Source organism: Tachypleus tridentatus, chromosome 7, assembly GCF_004210375.1.
Source record: "Tachypleus tridentatus isolate NWPU-2018 chromosome 7, ASM421037v1, whole genome shotgun sequence".
Taxonomy (NCBI): domain Eukaryota; kingdom Metazoa; phylum Arthropoda; class Merostomata; order Xiphosura; family Limulidae; genus Tachypleus; species Tachypleus tridentatus.
In genome coordinates this window covers 89866913-89883074 of record NC_134831.1, presented here as the reverse complement: position 1 = coordinate 89883074, position 16162 = coordinate 89866913, and the positions used below count along the sequence as shown (strand labels likewise).

The window sequence follows — 16162 nt, the reverse complement described above, 5'->3', positions numbered from 1 at the left end:
GGCTGAAAGGGCGAGCATGTTTGGCGCGACGGGGATGCGAACCCGCGACCCTCGGATTACGAGTTGCACGCCTTAACGCGCTGGTTTATCTAGTTTCAATTAATGTCTCCTTAGAGCATCGTAAATCGTCTGTCGTAGTATTCAAGAGGCTACCTAGTTTAGAATTTTTTTAAAAAAATTGCTAATGCGTTTGTATTTTTGTCTGATTGTTGCATTCACAATCTTTTTTATTTGTTTTTCGCTTCCATTGTTGTCATCTAAGGAATTATACAAAAACAACTGAAGCTGGCTCATAAAATGATATGACAACAGTACTAAATATCTGAGCTGTTTTTTAACTTTTTAAATAACAACACCATGATTGGGTGGATTATGAATAACTTCTGATAAATAATAGGATAACTCTATAGATTGAAACTAAAAAGTAACTTATAAATAAACTGAGTTAGTCTACATAAAAATTGATTAGAAATATGTGATATTGTAAAGCCTATAACGATTACCATCCATTAATTTATCAGTCAGGTATTCTACTTAGCTACATTGTTATAGCATAACATTTGCCTTTACCGCACATCCTAGTTTATCGGTTTTTATGTAAAATATTCAATATAAATTATTATGACTGAGAATATTAGTTTCAAACAAATAGTAAACTATTAATAGGGGACGGTAATGTTTTATCTTCTTAAACTCTTTTTTTTTTCCTTTGGTTTCGTACTGGCAGTACAAGTTGTGTCAAATATTTGGAGTTAGATTGATTTTTAATTTGTTTTTTAAGAAATCACGATGTTAACTTTTATATTGTTTGCTTTTATGGGAGTTTATGAAATAGCCTTTTTTTTTTTTTTTCTGAAGTGCTTATATACTTATCTACTTGTTGGTTCTGGTTTTTATTTCGTAGCCAATGATGGTATTCTCTCCATGACTATGTCTCGCTGTTACTGTTAGTAATAACACAATAGTTATCCAGTTAAAGTAAATTGCTAAAAATAAAAAAAATACAGTTTGCAGGGATAAAAGGTAGTTTAGTATTTGTGTTAAATGCTCTACATTTCAGTAAGTATGTTGCCTAAGCTAGCCTAAATTATTAAAGTACAGACATGGTAGATAAAACAAATAGCTTATCACATCTTTAGAACAAAGGCCAGGAATCGATATTCACATAAGCTTCACGGTATTGTGATAAACAGGATACTAAAGTCTCGTGATCTTTTAAATGGATTAAAAAGCTGCCGTCACAGTCTATAGTTAGACTCGGGAATGTTGAAGAAATGAAAAGGACAGATCTTTATTTTTACTCATTCATGTCAACAAGAGTTAATAACTACTTTTTAGTCTGCTAGATTGTTTATAGTTTTAGTTACTGATGCTTAGATGAAAGTAAGATACACTAATAGCTAAGTTATGAACAGTATGTGTGCTGTGTTGAATAATTTTAGGCTGTAGTGTATTAAATTATAAAACAACACTCGTTAATGATAGGAAAAACAGGGTTATCATTATGTTCTGATCAAATGAAAATACCCATAACAATTGGAGATGAAAGTTAACCCAGTAATAAATGAGGTTAATTCATATACCATTCTGACTAGGGACTAAAATAACATATAATGATTAGAATGTATTGATATATTAGCTATTGGTATATTTAGCTATTTATAGGTGAGGAGTTTAAGATTTGAGGTTTTGAAAATCTGATGGCTCAGTTTCAAAAATATTGGTCTTAAAAGCATTAACCCTAGGAAGATATTCTGTAAGGACAGGCTGCTTCTAATCTCTTCCAAATTGCTGTACAGAGTTTTTTTGGATCATTGCAAAAAGTAGTTTTATTATATGAAATGAAATTTTTTACAGTGATACACAACATGAATACAGACAGTTTTCATTGAAAGAAATAGAACATAGTCTAATCTGCTTTCAGGTCTGTCAATAACTTGAAGGGATGCCTGTGTACAGAAATATGAAGTCTGGAGGAAAGAAAAAATATAAAATCTGGAATGGAATTTTAGCAGTATATAGTTTTGTTGGTAAGTAACATTTGTGTTTGGAAATTTAACAAATATTTTGATGTTTGTAGGTTTAATGGATGCCCTTGTTCATTATAAAAATTGCTGAAATTTATTGGACTTTGATGTCAAGTACATGAATTTGAACCAAAATGCCCTTTGTTATTTTTGTTCTTGCTTGATTGAACCCTTAGGTGTTTGAGGTTTATTTGTAAGTTGGTATTGGTTAATGTATTAAAACAATAAGTTATGTTCTGAAGGTTAAGAAATCTATTCTCACTCACTCTTTGCTTTACTAGGCCAATGTTTATAAGAACTTGTCATGAGTTTGAACTTATTTGTTCTTTAATCATATTAAATATAAAACTTACTTAGGTGTTATTAAGTTGTTAAGAGGTATGCTTTCACCTTTATACATGGGTGGCAGGTTTATTAGTAATTTCCTCTAAATCTAAATATGTAAATAAATGAAATAGCTGTAAATCTACTTGTTTGGTTCTTTATTATTCTTGTGTGTATGCCAGGTGTTGGACAGTTTTAAATGGTACCCTGAGCTTCCCAGTTCAACAGTATTGAGATGATCTGATATTGTCTGGTTGGATCATCCAGTGCTTATGTACTCTGTCTGTTTACATTTCAATGGGATGTAAATTGAGGATTGTGACAAATAAACAATTCTGTGAAGGTACCTTTATTTAGTATTACTAAGTGGATCTGTAAACATCTTTCTGTTTAATATTATTCGGTAAACATCGTTAGTTATGACCTCTCTTTGTTGTGTAATAAGAAATCTGTTGGAGTGTTTACATGTAACGGTTTTAAAAACAGATCAAATATCAGATATCTGAACATTTCTTTTATTTTTAGTAGAAAGAGATTAGGGAGAGAAAGGTAAGATGTGACCTTCATGAAGTGTAGAAAATTATTAAAATTGTTTGGAGATTTCATATGAAAAAGGCCTTCATTTTTGTAAACAATTATGTTTTGTAGATCTAACAGTTCTTACTCTGTAGTTTTATTGCTAATCATTTTCTATTCATCTCTTCCTTACTGTGTTTACTAACATCTGTTTTTATATACTACATACAGCTAAAAATATTGTGGACTTTTTATTTTTAACTTAATTTGAATGATTTCTAAATTATTTCTTTCCCCAGTCTGTTTACCAGGTTCCATATGTTGGCAACAACCTCCATTTATTATTGATGTTTTGCAAGACCACAAAAGTGATATTTCATCTGGTATAGATAGACTAGGATCAACTACATTGAAAACTGATGTAATGTTAGATAAATCAAACAGTCATACTTGTGAAAACCTAAAGATAGATGAAGCATGCTTGACGATCCAGTCAACAGTTAGTAATCCGCTAACTCTTTGGACCCAAAGCTCAGAATGTGAAGGGGTAAGTACAAGGACTTCTATAGCAGGTATTATCAACAATGTGACAGAGCTTCTATATAATTCTTTAACACAGATTTCTTAGTGTAAACATAAGTTGCAGGTCTTTAACATTTCATCTAAAATTGTAAGAAATGTTTTTTAACCAATTGGTAAACTTAAGCAGAATGAGGCGAGCTGAAACTATGTAATTGTTCATTTATTTCTCCAAGAATTTACAAAAGTTAGTGATTTCAACTGTAACTGGATTATATTTTTAACTTTGCTTGTTAGAGTATGGAATTCAGTGCAAGAAGAACCTAGTTAAAAGTTGAACATAATTCAGGATGTTGACTTCATTTACACTATTTTTTTTTTTCCTTCTTTCACGTATTTCTAATTGATTTTTGTTTTTGAAAATTTGAATATATATATATTTAATTCTGTTGAACAAATTAATACTGTGTAAAAAGGACTTCGATAAAATTCAAGATCTCTTGAAACCCAAAATATACATTTGTAAATGTTTGACATGATTTATGGGGTAAATTTTTAATTCTTGTTATAGTTTTTGATGTTACACCAAAATTTTGACTGACCATTTTCATGACTTTTGTGAATTTAATAACATATTTATTTAACATTATAATAATATTATCCTTCCCTCAAAAATCCAAGTACTACATATCTATTACTGGTCATGAAGAAGAAAGGTATTGTTTGATCAGAACAGTACTACATATCTATTACTGGTCATGAAGAAGAAAGGTATTGTTTGATCAGAACAGTACTACATGTCTATTACGGGTCATGAAGAAGAAAGGTATTGTTTGATCAGAACAGTACTACATATCTATTACGGGTCAGGAGGAAGAAAGGTATTGTTTGATCAGAACAGTACTACATATCTATTACTGGTCATGAAGAAGAAAGGTATTGTTTGATCAGAACAGTACTACATGTCTATTACGGGTCATGAAGAAGAAAGGTATTGTTTGATCAGAACAGTACTACATATCTATTACGGGTCAGGAGGAAGAAAGGTATTGTTTGATCAGAACAGTACTACATATCTATTATGGGTCATGAAGAAGAAAGGTATTGTTTGATCAGAACAGTACTACATATCTATTACGGGTCATGAAGAAGAAAGGTATTGTTTGATCAGAACAGAACTACATGTCTATTACGGGTCAGGAGGAAGAAAGGTATTGTTTGATCAGAACAGTACTACATATCTATTACGGGTCATGAAGAAGAAAGGTATTGTTTGATCAGAACAGTACTACATATCTATTACTGGTCATGAAGAAGAAAGGTATTGTTTGATCAGAACAGTACTACATATCTATTACGGGTCATGAAGAAGAAAGGTATTGTTTGATCAGAACAGTACTACATGTCTATTACGGGTCAGGAGGAAGAAAGGTATTGTTTGATCAGAACAGTACTACATGTCTATTAAGGGTCAGGAGGAAGAAAGGTATTGTTTGATCAGAACAGTACTACGTGTCTATTAAGGGTCAGGAGGAAGAAAGGTATTGTTTGATCAGAACAGTACTACATGTCTATTACGGGTCAGGAGGAAGAAAGGTATTGTTTGATCAGAACAGTACTACATGTCTATTACGGGTCATGAAGAAGAAAGGTATTGTTTGATCAGAACAGTACTACGTGTCTATTACGGGTCAGGAGGAAGAAAGGTATTGTTTGATCAGAACAGTACTACATGTCTATTACGGGTCAGGAGGAAGAAAGGTATTGTTTGATCAGAACAGTACTACATGTCTATTACGGGTCATGAAGAAGAAAGGTATTGTTTGATCAGAACAGTACTACATATCTATTACGGGTCAGGAGGAAGAAAGGTATTGTTTGATCAGAACAGTACTACATGTCTATTACGGGTCAGGAGGAAGAAAGGTATTGTTTGATCAGAACAGTACTACATGTCTATTACGGGTCAGGAGGAAGAAAGGTATTGTTTGATCAGAACAGTACTACATGTCTATTACGGGTCAGGAGGAAGAAAGGTATTGTTTGATCAGAACAGTACTACATGTCTATTACGGGTCAGGAGGAAGAAAGGTATTGTTTGATCAGAACAGTACGACATATCTATTACGGGTCAGGAGGAAGAAAGGTATTGTTTGATCAGAACAGATCCACAACAAATTGTAAACAACACACATCTGTTTTATTAATCAGGATGGAAGATATTTTTTAGTCACATCAATATAGCATATCAATGTGTTGGAAGCCATAGACAACAACATACAGTCAAGATAGAAAGTGTTATTGCCTAGAGAAAATGCTAATCAAAATTTTTAATGTTAGGAAAATTTCTTGAATGGAGCTCAAACTCGGGATCCTGATGCTCTTGGTTCAATACTTTAAGTCTGTTTGATAACCTATGTGATGAGGTACATTAAACCTCATTAATTTTCGTAAAGTAGGCCTAAGATCAACTTAGCACTTTCCCTGAAACCTGCTCATATTATTTATGTTGAAATTTTGACTGTATGACTTCTTTTAATTAGTTTATTGTGTTATGTAGTTTTCTGTGTCATCCTTGTTTTTGTATAATATTTGTAATGCACCACTCTAATCAGTTTAAGAAATTTTTATTTGAGTATTATGTAAATTTTTAAGTCTTTTAGAAGTTGAAAAGGGTATTTTCTTATCAGTTTTAACTTTAATTCATCAAGACTGTCATGTTAGTTGTATAGTACCATTATATTCTTACTAATGGTCATTTTTGTTGTTCTTATTTGGGATTTCAAATTTGTTAAGTTTGTTTTGCTTGTTTGTTTTTTTTTCATTTTTTCAGTGCCCTGTTTTATTCCAAACAAACATTACTTCTGGGGGAAATGTAACTTTGAAAGTTAATAGTTCTACAGAAACTAATGTGACACTCACAAGAATGCCTGCAGAAGATGTATTTTGCAGGTATATAAATATATTACTTTAACTATTACAGTAGCAGAATACATGTAGTCAGTAAGGATTACCATTTTTGATCTTACTAAAAGTACCATGTGTGGGTAAAACTAGAAAAATATATATTGGTTTTCAACTTTGTTTAGAATATTTATGTATATGTGTTTGAAGAAGGTTAATCCTAAAATTTCCAACTTATTTCTATGCTGTTTTTTCTGATAGGGTTCATATATTGTATTTTTTGGATGTTGGTGTTTTCATGACATAGTGTGTTACAAAGGTTTATGCAATAGTCTCTGTGCTAATAAGAAATATATTGTAATTTTATTAATGAAAACTTTCAGTGCTCATAAAACACTTTTATTACTGTAGTATTTCACTACTGATAAACAGTTTTATAACTGTCGTGTTTCACTACTGATAAACACAGTTTTATAACTGTAGTATTTCACTACTGATAAACACAGTTTTATTACTGTAGTATTTCAGTACTGATAAACACAGTTTTATAACTGTAGTATTTCACTACTGATAAACACAGTTTTATAACTGTAGTATTTCACTACTGATAAACACAGTTTTATTACTGTAGTATTTCACTACTGATAAACACAGTTTTATTACTGTAGTATTTCACTACTGATAAACACAGTTTTATTACTGTAGTATTTCACTACTGATAAACACAGTTTTATTACTGTAGTATTTCACTACTGATAAACACAGTTTTATTACTGTAGTATTTCCCTACTGATAAACACGGTTTTATTACTGTAGTATGTTACTACTGATAAACACGGTTTTATTACTGCAGTATTTCACTACTGATAAACACAGTTTTATTACTGCAGTATTTCACTACTGATAAACACAGTTTTATTACTGTAGTATTTCACTACTGATAAACACAGTTTTATTACTGTAGTATTTCACTACTGATAAACACAGTTTTATTACTGTAGTATTTCACTACTGATAAACACAGTTTTATTACTGTAGTATTTCATTACTGATAAACACAGTTTTATTACTGCAGTATTTCACTACTGATAAACACAGTTTTATTACTGCAGTATTTCACTACTGATACACAGTTTTATTACTGCAGTATTTCACTACTGATAAACACAGTTTTATTACTGCAGTATTTCACTACTGATAAACAGTTTTATTACTGCAGTATTTCACTACTGATAAACACAGTTTTATTACTGCAGTATTTCACTACTGATAAACACAGTTTTATTACTGCAGTATTTCACTACTGATAAACACAGTTTTATTACTGTAGTATTTCAGTACTGATAAACACAGTTTTATTACTGCAGTATTTCAGTACTGATAAACACAGTTTTATTACTGTAGTATTTCAGTACTGATAAACACAGTTTTATTACTGTAGTATTTCACTACTGATAAACACAGTTTTATTACTGTAGTATTTCACTAGTGATAAACAGTTTTATTACTGTAGTATTTCACTACTGATAAACACAGTTTTATTACTGTAGTATTTCACTACTGATAAACACAGTTTTATTACTGTAGTATTTCACTACTGATAAACACAGTTTTATTACTGTAGTATTTCACTACTGATAAACACAGTTTTATTACTGTAGTATTTCACTACTGATAAACACAGTTTTATTACTGTAGTATTTCACTACTGATAAACACAGTTTTATTACTGTAGTATTTCACTACTGATAAACACAGTTTTATTACTGTAGTATTTCACTACTGATAAACACAGTTTTATTACTGTAGTATTTCACTACTGATAAACACAGTTTTATTACTGTAGTATTTCACTACTGATAAACACAGTTTTATTACTGTCGTATTTCACTACTGATAAACACAGTTTTATTACTGTCGTATTTCACTACTGATAAACACAGTTTTATTACTGTAGTATTTCACTATTGATAAACACTGTTTTATTACTGTAGTATTTCACTACTGATAAACACTGTTTTATTACTGTAGTATTTCACTACTGATAAACACTGTTTTGTTACTGTAGTATTTCACTACTGATAAACACTGTTTTATTACTGTAGTATTTCACTATTGATAAACACTGTTTTATTACTGTAGTATTTCACTACTGATAAACACTGTTTTATTACTGTAGTATTTCACTACTGATAAACACTGTTTTGTTACTGTAGTATTTCACTACTGATAAACACTGTTTTATTACTGTAGTATTTCACTACTGATAAACACTGTTTTATTACTGTAGTATTTCACTACTGATAAACACGGTTTTATTACTGTAGTATGTTACTACTGATAAACACGGTTTTATTACTACAGTATTTCACTACTGATAAACACAGTTTTATTACTGTAGTATTTCACTACTGATAAACACAGTTTTATTACTGTAGTATTTCACTACTGATAAACACAGTTTTATTACTGTAGTATTTCACTACTGATAAACACAGTTTTATTACTGTAGTATTTCACTGCTGATAAACTCAGTTTTATTACTGTAGTATTTCACTACTGAAAAACACAGTTTTATTACTGTAGTATTTCACTACTGATAAACACAGTTTTATTACTGTAGTATTTCACTACTGATAAACTCAGTTTTATTACTGTAGTATTTCACTACTGATAAACACAGTTTTATTACTGTAGTATTTCACTAGTGATAAACAGTTTTATTACTGCAGTATTTCACTACTGATAAACACAGTTTTATTACTGCAGTATTTCACTACTGATAAACACAGTTTTATTACTGCAGTATTTCACTACTGATAAACACAGTTTTATTACTGCAGTATTTCACTACTGATAAACACAGTTTTATTACTGCAGTATTTCACTACTGATAAACACAGTTTTATTACTGCAGTATTTCACTACTGATAAACACAGTTTTATTACTGCAGTATTTCACTACTGATAAACACAGTTTTATTACTGCAGTATTTCACTACTGATAAACACAGTTTTATTACTGCAGTATTTCACTACTGATAAACACAGTTTTATTACTGCAGTATTTCACTACTGATAAACACAGTTTTATTACTGCAGTATTTCACTACTGATAAACACAGTTTTATTACTGCAGTATTTCACTTCTGATAAACAGTTTTATTACTGCAGTATTTCACTACTGATAAACACAGTTTTATTACTGCAGTATTTCATTACTGATAAACAGTTTTATTACTGCAGTATTTCACTACTGATAAACACGGTTTTATTACTGTAGTATTTCACTACTGATAAACACAGTTTTATTACTGTAGTATTTCACTACTGATAAACACAGTTTTATTACTGTAGTATTTCACTACTGATAAACACAGTTTTATTACTGTAGTATTTCACTACTGATAAACACAGTTTTATTACTGTAGTATTTCACTGCTGATAAACTCAGTTTTATTACTGTAGTATTTCACTACTGAAAAACACAGTTTTATTACTGTAGTATTTCACTACTGATAAACACAGTTTTATTACTGTAGTATTTCACTACTGATAAACTCAGTTTTATTACTGTAGTATTTCACTACTTATAAACACAGTTTTATTACTGTAGTATTTCACTAGTGATAAACAGTTTTATTACTGCAGTATTTCACTAGTGATAAACACAGTTTTATTACTGCAGTATTTCACTACTGATAAACACTGTTTTATTACTGTAGTATTTCACTACTGATAAACACTGTTTTATTACTGTAGTATTTCACTACTGATAAACACTGTTTTATTACTGTAGTATTTCACTACTGATAAACACGGTTTTATTACTGAAGTATTTCACTACTGATAAACACGGTTTTATTACTGCAGTATTTCACTACTGATAAACACGGTTTTATTACTGCAGTATTTCACTACTGATAAACACGGTTTTATTACTGTAGTATTTCACTACTGATAAACACAGTTTTATTACTGCAGTATTTCACTACTGATAAACAGTTTTATTACTGTAGTATTTCACTACTGATAAACACAGTTTTATTACTGTAGTATTTCACTACTGATAAACACAGTTTTATTACTGTAGTATTTCACTACTGATAAACACAGTTTTATTACTGTAGTATTTCACTACTGATAAACACTGTTTTATTACTGTAGTATTTCACTATTGATAAACACTGTTTTATTACTGTAGTATTTCACTACTGATAAACACTGTTTTATTACTGTAGTATTTCACTACTGATAAACACTGTTTTATTACTGTAGTATTTCACTACTGATAAACACTGTTTTATTACTGTAGTATTTCACTACTGATAAACACGGTTTTATTACTGTAGTATTTCACTACTGATAAACACGGTTTTATTACTGCAGTATTTCACTACTGATAAACACAGTTTTATTACTGCAGTATTTCACTACTGATAAACACAGTTTTATTACTGTAGTATTTCACTACTGATAAACACAGTTTTATTACTGTAGTATTTCACTACTGATAAACACAGTTTTATTACCGTAGTATTTCAGTACTGATAAACACAGTTTTATTATTGTAGTTTTGCAGTTAGAAATAGAAGTTATGAAAAGTGTTGTGTTTTGAGAAATTACGTTGTGTTTATAATAAGATGTCAAAGTTATGTAGTAATTGTTATGGTTTGTGTATATTTTTGTAGCCAGCTTTACAGCTTTGGAGAATTTGGAAATTATTTAATGGAAGTCGGAGAAGACAAACGAAACAATAAAAGATGTTCAATTATAATTACCAAAGAACCTGTCAACATCTATATCCGTAAGTTGACTTCCTATATTGTTATGGAAACTGAAGTTTATTACCATCTTGTGTCACATCATGAAGTGATGCTATGTACATCTGTTTTAAGTGTCGTAGTTGAAATGCTTCATTTCTAAAAGTTAATGTCCATCGAGATGTCAACATTACTGTTGTTATCATCAAATAAACTTGGAATCACTCTTAAAAATAGAAATGAAATTATAACTAGCTAAACAACAAACGTACAAAGAATTTCTACATGAATAATGAAAGATTCTATGAAATATATTAACTACTTACATATATTCTTATATAACTAGTGTTTGTAAGGTGGCTGTGTTTCAATTAAGTAAAACCTATAAGAGTTTATGTAAGCCCCTGAAACAAGAATGTCTCGTGGTTTTACTAAACTATGTCCATTTTTTTTGTTTGTTGTACTTGAAAGTTTTTGAGGTAATTGAAATTAGATAGGATTTTGTATTTGATGTTTGAGGTCACAATAATATTATATTATATTTTATATGAATATAAAGAAGAAAATGAAAAGTATCTAAATTTATTAAAGCAAGCTATTGTTTTCATTGGACAATTTAAAAACCTGTATACACATGTAAGGTAAGTAAAAATAAATAACCTGTATACACATGTAGGATAAGTAATAATAAATAACCTGTATACACACGTAGGGTAAGTAATAATAACCTGTATACACACGTGTAGGGTAAGTAATAATAAATAACCTGTATACACACGTAGGGTAAGTAATAATAAATAACCTGTATACACATGTAGGGTAAGTAATAATAAATAACCTGTATACACACGTAGGGTAAGTAGTAATAAACAACACATATATGCACATAGGGTAAGTAGTAATAAACAACACATATATGCACATAGGGTAAGTAGTAATAAACAACACGTAAACGCACGTAGGGTAAGTAATAACAAATAACATGTATACGCACGTAGGGTAAGTAATAACAAATAACATGTATACGCACGTAGGGTAAGTAATAATAAATAACGTGCACTCATGTAGGGTAAGTAATAATAAATAACGTGCACTCATGTAGGGTAAGCAATAATAAATAACATGTACACTCATGTAGGGTAAGTAATAATAGAGATGTACACTCATGTAGGGTAAGTAATAATAGAGATGTACACTCATGTAGGGTAAGTAATAATAAATGACATGTACACTCATGTAGGGTAAGTAATAATAAATGACATGTACACTCATGTAGGGTAAGTAATAATAAATGACATGTACACTCATGTAGGGTAAGTAATAATAAATGACATGTACACTCATGTAGGGTAAGTAATAATAAATGACATGTACACTCATGTAGGGTAAGTAATAATAAATGACATGTACACTCATGTAGGGTAAGTAATAATAAATGACATGTACACTCATGTAGGGTAAGTAATAATAAATGACATGTACACTCATGTAGGGTAAGTAATAATAAATAACATGTACAATCATGTAGGGTAAGTAGTAATAAATAAAATGTACAATCATGTAGGGTAAGTAATAATAAATAACATGTACAATCATGTAGGGTAAGTAGTAATAAATAAAATGTACAATCATGTAGGGTAAGTAATAATAAATAACATGTACAATCATGTAGGGTAAGTAGTAATAAATAACATGTACAATCATGTAGGGTAAGTAGTAATAAATAATATGTACAATCATGTAGGGTAAGTAGTAATAAATAACATGTACACTCATGTAGGGTAAGTAATGATAACCTGTATACACATGTAGGGTAAGTAATAATAAATAACATGTACACTCATGTAGGGTAAGTAATAATAAATAACCTGTGTGCACATTAACTTTTGGTTTGTTTTTTGTTCACTTCTTTAGCTATCCTAGTAGCAATAGTTGTCTACTTGTCACTAGCAGTTTTCTGGTGTATAGGCAAGTTTCTTTACAGGTAAGGCCAGAGAAGTTGTTGTTTTTCTTATTTTAAGTGTCTTTGTGATTTAAAAATGTAAACATTTATTGAGAGCCCAAAATGTGTAACAAGTGTTACAGTGTTTCTGTTTTTATGTTGAACTTGAGATTTCAAAATTCACCATTCTTTGTTGTTGTTATTTTTTGTTGAGCACTATAAACAACAGTGGTAAATATTTGATAAAACACAAAACTAAACTATTTATAGCTTGTACAAGAGAACTTTTTCTACAAATATAATCTATATGATTCCTTATTCCAATTTATGGTTTATATAACTTTTGTTTATGAATAAAGAAACTTAAGCTAGATATTAATAATTGAAAAATGAAATCCTCTTCATTTTCAATGATAGGCTTTTTTAATATCTGCTTGTGGTAATGAGCACCAACAGTAAAACTAGCATCGAAAACTTCAGTTTAAACTTTCCTAAAATTACGTCTGTGCAAAAACACATAGAGATCAAAAGAACAAGAAACAGCTCTTAAGAGATTGTTTAGGTAGATTATTCATATGAAACTTAATTAAATTGACCGCAACTGCCTGTTGTAGGAACATGATTGTAGAGATGGTGTTTTGAAAGACGTTCATCTTTTGTCTTCTGAAAACAAAAGGTGAGTGTTTTGAAATGTGTTATCTATGCTCCTGTTTTTACAACAGGTATTTAATCTTTAATAAAGTTTTCATCGAGAGAAAGAGAGATAATTAGAGGAATTTTATTTATCAAAATACTTTTGACTGAAAGTCAATTAAAACTTGTATCATTGTAATCAGAAGATCATTTTTTTATCATAAGCTAATTTATGATTTTAAAACAGATTATGTGTTGTATTTGTTTATTCTTATTTCAGTAATTGTTCATGTAACGTAGTGTACTTTCCTGCATTTTGACCTCATAGTTTTGTTTGCCCTCAACTTCAAGGTTATAACAAGATTTTAAGTGTTTTCTCAGTATATAAATTTGCCCAGTTTTAAGGGTTAGTGCTACCTTGGAGAGAAACACACTTCCTCAAGAGAAAATATTTTTTGTCATGTAGAAACAACAGTTTGAAATCAACTTGTTAAAATTGACAATGAATATGACAGGTGTTTATAAAATATAGCTGCTAAAGTTTGAAGTCAGATTTGAAACTGGGCTTCATGATTGTATGGTACCTTATGTAACATCATTTTGTTAAAGCTCGAAGAACACTTCTGATGTATGATGAAATGTTTGTTAGTTACATCCTGTTAATCTAATATGTATTCTTATTCCTCAGACACCAGGTATTCCAGCGACTGTTTAGGAATGAAACACAGGAAATTGTATGTATCTATGTAATTTTTGTTTTGGTTAAGCTAGTAATGTATTTAGATCCATTACACATTAGTGCAGTGAGATTTTCATTCTTTTCATATTATTCTGATAATGTTTGATTGCAGTAGAACAGTAGTATCTACTAAGTAAAATCTGCTTTACATTAAAGTTTTCAAATGGACAGTAACATCTGCCAATGAAAATCTGTTTCACATTAGAGTTTTTGCTAATGTGAATTTAAATGTGTGACAGACAATTCTAATTAATGTTTTAATTTTTTACGTCTCAAATAGACTAAATTATGCTCACGTGGTTGTGAGGGAAACACTTTTTGTAATACATGGCTTCTATAAGGAAAAGCTCGTAGTTAATGTACAAGTTTACTGTAAGGAAAAGCTCATAGTTAATGTACAAGTTTACTGTAAGGAAAAGCTCGTAGTTAAGGTACAAGTTTACTGTAAGGAAAAGCTCGTAGTTAAGGTACAAGTTTACTGTAAGGAAAAGCTCGTAGTTAAGGTACAAGTTTACTGTAAGGAAAAGATAGTAGTTAAGGTACAAGTTTACTGTAAGGAAAAGCTCGTAGTTAAGGTACAAGTTTACTGTAAGGAAAAGATAGTAGTTAAGGTACAAGTTTACTGTAAGGAAAAGCTCTTAGTTAAGGTACAAGTTTACTGTAAGGAAAAGCTTGTAGTTAAAGTATAAGTTATAAGTTTACTGTAAGGAAAGGTCCATGGAAAAATATAAGTAAACAGTTGTTCTTCCATAATATCTCTGTACCTGTGGTTTGTGGATACATAATAAGTTTAGTTTATTTTCTGAAGGGGAAAGTAGACTTACTGTCAATGAACAGATTTGTGTAATTGGAACTCTCTGGCACGTGTGCACACACACACACACACACAGTAACACCAGCTGGAACAACATACACAGAGACATCTTACACCAGATGGAGCAACATACACTGACACTACATAGAGGCATCTCACACCAGATGGAGCAACATACACTGACACTACATAGAGGCATTTTACACCAGATGGAGCAACATACACTGACACTACACAGAGGCATCTTACACCAGATGGAGCAACATACACTGACACTACATAGAGGCATCTTACACCAGATGGAGCAACATACACTGACACTACACAGAGGCATCTTACACCAGATGGAGCAACATACACTGATACTACATAGAGGCATCTTACACCAGATGGAGCAACATACACAAGCATGATACTGAAATGAAAATGAAAGAGTTTGTATTTCTGTTTGAACTACATTTAGTTGAGTCTGTTGTTTGAGATGTATATATTCAAACGTATATGCTCAAGTGTTTCAAACGTTCAAGATATTTTCAGATTGGAACACAGCCTTACCCTTAGTTTGCCATTACCTTTAATTATATAAAGATGTATTTTTGTACTTCAACTTTCGAAATTTAGTAGATGCTTTTAACGAGGGTTGAGTCCAGTTGTTACAGTTGTAAAATCATAAATCAGTGCATGTCATTTGTATGGTGTTTGATTTTAGAAATGTTGTTTAAACCTTTAGATAGTTTGTGGTAAAGTATATTGTGGTCAGTGTGAGGATGTTTTTCTTGATTGAAGGACAGTTATGGAGAAAGAGAGGACACTCAGCTGTTGTCACCTCCCCAGAAGCAGAGGCTTCGTTCTCTTGACACTGTAAGAGGGTAGGTACTTTGAGGGTAGGTATTTCTGTCTTTCTGCTAAGAACAGTAAGTTGTTTCTTCTGTATATAAAATGTGTTTGTGGCATGAATATTATTTTAGTAGAAAAATGAAA

The 16162-nt window shown here is 30.6% G+C and overlaps 1 protein-coding gene across 10 annotated transcripts in view; it reads left to right on the top strand.

Annotated features, from left to right (window-relative positions):
- The first annotated feature begins 717 nt into the window (after positions 1 to 717).
- Positions 718 to 16162, top strand: part of LOC143256170 (heparan-alpha-glucosaminide N-acetyltransferase-like) — a 30846-nt gene continuing 15401 nt past the window's right edge. For 2 of the 10 annotated variants that reach the window (XM_076513008.1, XM_076512999.1), the window contains exons 1-8: positions 891 to 1023; positions 1925 to 2030; positions 3167 to 3414; positions 6220 to 6338; positions 10982 to 11097; positions 12968 to 13037; positions 14317 to 14362; positions 15968 to 16050. In XM_076513008.1, the coding sequence (XP_076369123.1) occupies positions 1946 to 2030; positions 3167 to 3414; positions 6220 to 6338; positions 10982 to 11097; positions 12968 to 13037; positions 14317 to 14362; positions 15968 to 16050 (767 nt within the window). In that variant the 5' untranslated portion in view covers positions 891 to 1023; positions 1925 to 1945. Of the gene's footprint in view, positions 1060 to 1209; positions 1384 to 1905; positions 2031 to 3166; positions 3415 to 6219; positions 6339 to 10981; positions 11098 to 12967; positions 13038 to 14316; positions 14363 to 15967; positions 16051 to 16162 lie in introns of those variants that run through there. The other 8 variants (XM_076513007.1, XM_076512998.1, XM_076513000.1 and 5 more) reach the window with 7 other exon arrangements.